The sequence below is a fragment of the Oncorhynchus gorbuscha genome, linkage group LG18 (genome assembly GCF_021184085.1).
Source record: "Oncorhynchus gorbuscha isolate QuinsamMale2020 ecotype Even-year linkage group LG18, OgorEven_v1.0, whole genome shotgun sequence".
Classification (NCBI taxonomy): Eukaryota; Metazoa; Chordata; class Actinopteri; order Salmoniformes; family Salmonidae; genus Oncorhynchus; species Oncorhynchus gorbuscha.
In genome coordinates, this window is record NC_060190.1 from 36,994,509 (window position 1) to 37,001,600 (window position 7,092).

The following is a 7,092-nucleotide window of genomic DNA, read 5'->3' on the forward strand; positions in this document are numbered from 1 at the left end:
CAAGAGATAAAGAGATGAGAAGAGAGAGAGAGAGGTATAGAAAGACAGACAAGAGATAAAGACATGAGAAGAGAGAGAGAGAGAGGCAGAGAAAGACAGACAAGAGATAAAGAGATGAGAAGAGAGAGAGAGAGAGGTATAGAAAGACAGACAAGAGATAAAGACATGAGAAGAGAGAGAGAGAGGCAGAGAAAGACAGACAAGAGATAAAGAGATGAGAAGAGAGAGAGAGGTATAGAAAGACAGACAAGAGATAAAGACATGAGAAGAGAGAGAGAGAGGTAGAGAAAGACAGATGAGATAAAGACATAAGAAGAGAGAGAGAGAGGCAGAGAAAGACAGACGAGATAAAGACATAAGAAGAGAGAGAGAGAGGCAGAGAGAGGGAAAGAGAAAAGGAGACAGAGATGTAGAAAAGGACAACAGGTGATTTTATGGCCCTGGGGCCTTATTTATCAACTTTGTGTATGCAGAAGATATGCCCCAAAACATGTGTGCACCTATTTTCATACAACATTTTCCATTTATAAAACAGAACTTTACGTGAGAATGTGCTTATCCTCCTGCAAACTTTAGACCATGCCTACACACAGTTTCTAGTAGTTGAAGTATTGCATTGCAAGAAGGCAAAAGTAGCCCAGTAGCCTAGTAGCCTAGTAGCCTTGTAGCCTAGTAGCCTTGTGCAAACGGGAAAATATGATGACTTATTCGTTTAAAAAAATCAGGTAGCTCAAATTAATAACAAGATGGAATCATTTTCTGTTAGTGAGAGGCGCGAACGTCTATTTATTTTATCTTTACTTTCTAAAATAATTAGAAATAGGCATTTATTTCCTGTTATTTATTTAATGTCCATGATTGCAGAATAAATTCCTCACCTTTCTGACTTTGGTGGTTTCATAGGATACTTGTGAAATAGCCTATAGGGCTACAACAAGTTAGTATAGGCTACCATTCATCCCATCTCTCGTTTAATTGGATCCACTTCACCGTAGTAAAAAGATAAGTGCAGTTTAACAGTAGGCCAGACCTTTGATCTTTTCCATTGACTTTGGTAAGCTACATCTGAATGCTGTAATGTCAAATTAGATATTATATAGATATTATATATTATATATATAATATATATAATATTATATATATAATATTTAATTTATAAACATAATAGCCTACATATATCATAACCACTGCAGAATAAATTCCTCACCTTTTCTGACCATGATTACTTCATATTCCGGAAGTAACCATGCCATGACCATCTCTCATGTAATTGGGCCTACTAGAAAGGCTATGGTAATTTCTAGTTTTTGCTGTAGCCTATGCTTCCGACAGCTAACGCGGTTAATAACTTACTGTAGAATTTAACAGGTGAAAATACAGTTGATTCATTGAAGTGTGTATAGGCTACTACTGTAAGTAGGCCCACTGAAAAAGAAAACATTCTGCCAACAACTTCAAAGACATTTTTACCAAGTTTGCCGTTGCTATTTCCTTCAGATACTGTATTGGCCTAATTCCAATACTCCCAAAGTATCAGCAAATAAGGGCATGATTGTCACCATAAAAGGTGAACGATGGACGTTTTTTCATGCGGTGCTATAATGCTTGTTCACTCGCGCAGTTTCACTACAAGTCTCATTTAAAATAGGAAGCGTGCGTTTGTATGGCGCGCATCAAGTTCGTAAATCTCAATATTTTCAGAAATGGTGCCCGCAGATATTTAGTGTTAAATTTACTCAGCGGTTAGAAATGAGGCCCCAGGTGGTTGATAGACAACAGAGAAAAGTGGAATCCTCTGCTTCTCACTTACTGCTGTACAGGCACAACTGAGAGGAATGAATGGTACCATGTGTTGTGTATAGGACTGTATGTCTCTAATGTGAGCTGAGGAGAGATTCATTTATCTCTGTTCTCATTCCCCAGCCATCCCCCACTCCCATCCTCCCCAGGTCCCAGTGGTGACCTCTATTGATGAGGGTTGTCATGACCTTCTTAGGTTCTTTCCCTTCACCCTTCCCCTACCCCTCCCATGTGACCATGGCTTATTCTGACTAAATAAAAGATCTGGGGGGGGTGTTTCACCTGTCTATAGGCAGCCGTCCCCCCCCCATAGCCTTGGAAAACACACACACACACACACACACACTAGGAACATTACATCAAGGGGAGGGGAGGGACTCTCAATCAGACACACAGCCTTGGACCACTGTGTCAGCTACGTCAACCAAAAATATCCCTTATGGAAATATATTATACACTTAAATGTACTGTTTTGTTATAATTAATGCAGTGGGAAATAATCACATATATTTGTATTTTAGTTTCTCAGTTATATTACTATCACAGATTGTCCCAAATGTCTGTCCACTGGGCACAGACATGAATTGAATGTTTATTCCATGCTGGTTCATTTCATTGAAATGGCGTGGAAACAACGTCGATTCAACCAGTGTGTCCAGTGGGTGGGGTCTTCTTAGCTCGCGGTTATCTTACCATGCCGATGCTAGCAGACTGTGACGATCATATAACCTCTCTCTTTTTCTCTGTCTGCCCCCCCCCCCTGAAAATCAACCGTGTCGCCATGTGGAATCCATCAACAGGTAAGTTTCCATCTCATTGTGCTAATTGGCTTCAGGACATATTCACAGTCAGTGTAGTCGCTCGTATAACTAATATAAATGTACTTTAGCTACATAACATGGGTATAACAGTAGAATGACTTTTCTTTTGGAGTAGAATAACATTGTTGCCACATCCTTTTCTTTTAGGACATACTTACTCCATAACATAACTACTCCATAACATAACTACTCCATAACATAACTCCACAACTGGAACATTGTTTAATGCTGTAGACATGCTCTTGCTATAGGCCAATGTTTTAATGAACCCTCTAATATCACTAACAGCAACTGCAACATCTATCTCTCTCTCTCTCTCTCTCTCTCTCTCTCTCTCTCTCTCTCTCTCTCTCTCTCTCTCTCTCTCTCTCTCTCTCTCTCTCTCTCTCTCTCTCTCTCTCTCTCTCTCTCTCTCTCTCTCTCTCTCTCTCTCTCTCTCTCTCTCTCTCTCTCTCTCTCTCTCTTTCTGTTTCTGTATATTTTTGTACTCTCTCTGGGACCAACAGCAAAGATCCAGCAGGACCGTAAGTGTTTTTTCTATTAACACAGTAGGGTCATTCCACGAAATGAGTCCCTTTTGGGTAGTGTAACTCATTTTAACCTTCCACTCATAAAGAACACCCATTAAATTGAATAATGAACCTGTTTCCCATCTCAAGAGGTTACATTTGAAAAAACAAACATAGCAAATGCCTATTAAGTTCCAAATTAAGTAACAGGGTTGACGATTTTTATCTTAAATCAGCCATACATTTGTAACAGGGGGAATGGAAGCTTGTTGTGTGGAGCTGGGAGGGGCAATTGAATGCAAGCTTCATAACAACAACAACCATTTGCAAAACGTTTATAGACTGTCAATCTATAGGTGACAGGCATCCTGCTCGACCCATTGGCTGTTCCACCAGAAAAAAAACAGGAAATGGCCAAAAAGAGTTCACCTGCTTTTACACTATGACTCTTATATGTTCAATGTTTCTTTTAAACAAAATATTTAAGGAATATTCAAACGAGAATTCAGTTCACATAGCAGGGTTGACCTTATGAGGTTAGTCACATAAAATAACACACAGAGTGCACAGATGGACATGCTGAGTTATTGCACTTTAGCATGTCTTCATTAATATAAAAAAAATCTGATTTTTTAAAAATTATTATTTTGACTCATTTTGTGGAACACCCCAGAAATGCTTCTGTTGTGTCTATTGTCTATTGTGTCTGTTATAATACTCATTTTGTTTCAAGTTTTATTTGTCAAATTCACAAGTAAAGTGACATGCTGAACTTGCAAGCCCTATGCAACAGTGCAGTTTTCAATATCAAAATAGTACAACTAATAACATATATGCAGTACCAGTCAAAAGTTTGGATTCATTCCAAGGTTTTTCTTTATTTTTACTATTTTTCGATATTGTAGAATAATAGTGAAGACATCAGAACTAGCAACTAGCACATATGGAAACATGTAGTAACCAAAAAATTGTTAAACAAATCAACATTTATATTATATTCTTCAAAGTAGCCACCCTTTGCCTTGATGACAGCTTTGCACACTCTTAGTATTATCTCTACCAGCATCACCTGAAATGCTTTTCCAACAGACTTGAAAGAGTTCCCTCATATTCTGAGCACTTATTGGCTGCTTTTCCTTCACTCTGCGGTCCAACTCATCCCAAACCATCTCAATTGGGTTGAGGTTGGGTGATTATGGAGATCAGGTCATCTGATGCAGCACTCCATCATTCTCTTTGTTGGTCAAATAGATCTTACACAGCCTGGAGGTGTGTTGGGCCTGTTAAAAAACAAATGATAGTCCAACTAAGCGCAACTAAATGAAAGGGAACACGAAAATAACATCCTAGATCTGAATGAATGAAATATTCTTATTAAATACTTTTTTCTTTGCATAGTTGAATGTGATGACAACAAAATCACACAAAAATGATCAATGGAAATCAAATGTATCAACCCATGGAGGTCTGGATTTGGAGTGACACTCAAAATTAAAGTGGAAAACCACACTACAGACTGACCCAATTTTGATGTAACGTCCTTAAAACAAGTCAAAATGAGGCTCAGTAGTGTGTGTGGCCTCCACGTGCCTGTATGACCTCCCTACAATGCCTGGGCATGCTCCTGATGAGGTGGCGGATCGTCTCCTGAGGGATCTCCTCCCAGACCTGGACTAATGCATCTGCCAACTCCTGGACAGTCTGTGGTGCAACGTGGCGTTGGTGGATGGAGCAAGACACGATGTCCCAGATGTGCTCATTTGGATTCAGGTCTGGGGAACGGGTGGGCCAGTCCATAGCATCAACACCTTCCTCTTGCAGGAACTGCTGACACACTACAGCCACATGAGGTCTAGCCTTGTCTTGCATTAGGAGGAACCCAGGGCCAACCGCACCAGCATATGGTCTCACAATGGGTCTGAGAATCCCATTCCGGTACCTAATGGCCGTCAGGCTACCTCTGGCGAGCACATGGAGGGCTGTGCGGCCCCCCAAAGAAATGCCACCCCACACCATGACTGACCCACCGCCAAACCGGTCATGCTGGAGGATGTTGCAGGCAGCAGAACGTTCTCCACGGTGTCTCCAGACTCTGTCACGTCTGTCACATGTGCTCAGTGTGAACCTGCTTTCATCTGTGAAGAGCACAGGGCGCCAGTGGCAAATTTGCCAATCTTGGTGTTCTCTGGCAAATGAAAAACGTCCTGCACGGTGTTGGGCTGTAAGCACAACCCCCACCTGTGGACGTCGGGCCCTCATACCACCCTCATGGAGTCTTTTTCTGACCGTTTGAGCAGACACATGCACATTTGTGGCCTGCTGGAGGTAATTTTGCAGGGCTCTGGCAGTGCTCCTCCTGCTCCTCCTTGCACAAAGGCGGAGGTAGCAGTCCTGCTGTTGGGTTGTTGCCCTCTTACGGCCTCCTCCACCTCTCCTGATGTACTGGCCTGTCTCCTGGTAGCGCCTCCATGCTCTGGACACTACGCTGACAGACACAGCAAACCTTCTTGCCACAGCTCACATTGATGTGCCATCATGGATAAGCTGCACTACCTGAGCCACTTGTGTCGATTGTAGACTCCGTCTCATGCTGCCACTAGAGTGAAAGCACCGCCAGCATTCAAAAGTGACCAACACATCAGCCAGGAAGCATAGGAACTGAGAACTGAGAAGTGGTCTGTGGTCACCACCTGCAGAACCACTCCTTTATTGGCAGTGTCTTGCTAATTGCCTATAATTTCCACCTGTTGTCTATTCCATTTGCACAACAGCATGTGAAATGTATCGTTTTAGTTTATTTTATTTTTACAGGCACAGTGCACATTAATCAACGTTTCAGTAAAAGTGCCGGTTTTAGCCAGCCGGCTAATTTTCAACCACAGTCCCTGGGCAGGTTATTAAAAACAATTACAATATAGACAATAGCACCATAGAACAAGCAAGACATAGCAACATAGGACAAGCAAGACATAGCATACAGACAGAGCAACATAGAACAAAAAGCAGCAAGACAAAATTCATAAAAGCAACAAAGTGTTTCCACACCTCACAAGCTACAGACAACATGGAAAGCGGCAACACACAGCTAGGGACCATGTTCACAAATCTGATTGACCTTTAGCCATGTCTTCAAGCGGTGCAGTTATGTGTTTCTGATGGCAGTGTATTCCAGACATGGGAAGCTCTCACAGAGAATGCAGATTTACTGAAGGTGCTTTTCCTTAGGGGAACTATACAGTCACCTCTCATGGCAGACCTTGTGGATCTGCTGCCATATGTCTGGGTTTTTTGTCAATCAGTGTTGCTTCCTAAGTGGACAGATTGATTTCACAGAAGTGTGATTGACTTGGAGTTACATTGTGTTGTTAAAGTGTTCCCTTTATTTTTTTTGATCAGTGTGTGTATATATATATATATATATATATATATGTTTTTTCCCCCTCATCAATCTACACACAATACCCCACAATGACAAAGAAAAAAAAGTTTTTCAACATTTTTGCAAATGTATATAAAAAATAAAACTTTAAATATCACATTTCCATACAGTTGAGGTCTGAAGTCTACATACACCTTAGCCAAATACATTTAACCTCAGGTTTTTCACAATTCCTGACATTTAATCCTAGTAAAAATGAATTAAGGCTGTAACCTAACAAAATGTGGAAAGGGTGAAGGGGTCTGAATACTTTCTGAATGCACTGTAGGCAGGGATTAAGAGAAAGTGACTGGTAAACAGGAGAAATAGGAATAATCATAAACATTAACAAGGGTACTGGAATTGGTCAAACTCACAGTTCAAACTGTACAAAATGATCCTCATTCACTAAAAGCCATTGTCATGACTTTCTTACATGAAAGGGGAGGTTAACTTGGCCCCAGTCAAGTTTCAGTCATGTTTTTTTGTTTGTTGCTTTAACCACTGGACTCACAAATGGGTGGATGACTACAGTTGTTACCTA

At 41.0% G+C, this 7,092-nt stretch overlaps 1 protein-coding gene across 16 annotated transcripts in view; it reads left to right on the forward strand.

Moving 5' to 3' along the window:
* The window catches only part of LOC124002448 (neurofascin-like), a 168,203-nt gene that overhangs the window by 89,699 nt on the left and 71,412 nt on the right, over positions 1-7,092 (forward strand). For 15 of the 16 annotated variants that reach the window (XM_046309839.1, XM_046309834.1, XM_046309827.1 and 12 more), the window contains one exon: positions 3,128-3,145. The exons of the other annotated variant lie outside the window; for it this stretch is intronic. In XM_046309839.1, the coding sequence (XP_046165795.1) occupies positions 3,128-3,145 (18 nt within the window). The remainder of the gene's footprint in view (positions 1-3,127; positions 3,146-7,092) is intronic. 16 annotated transcript variants of the gene reach the window in all.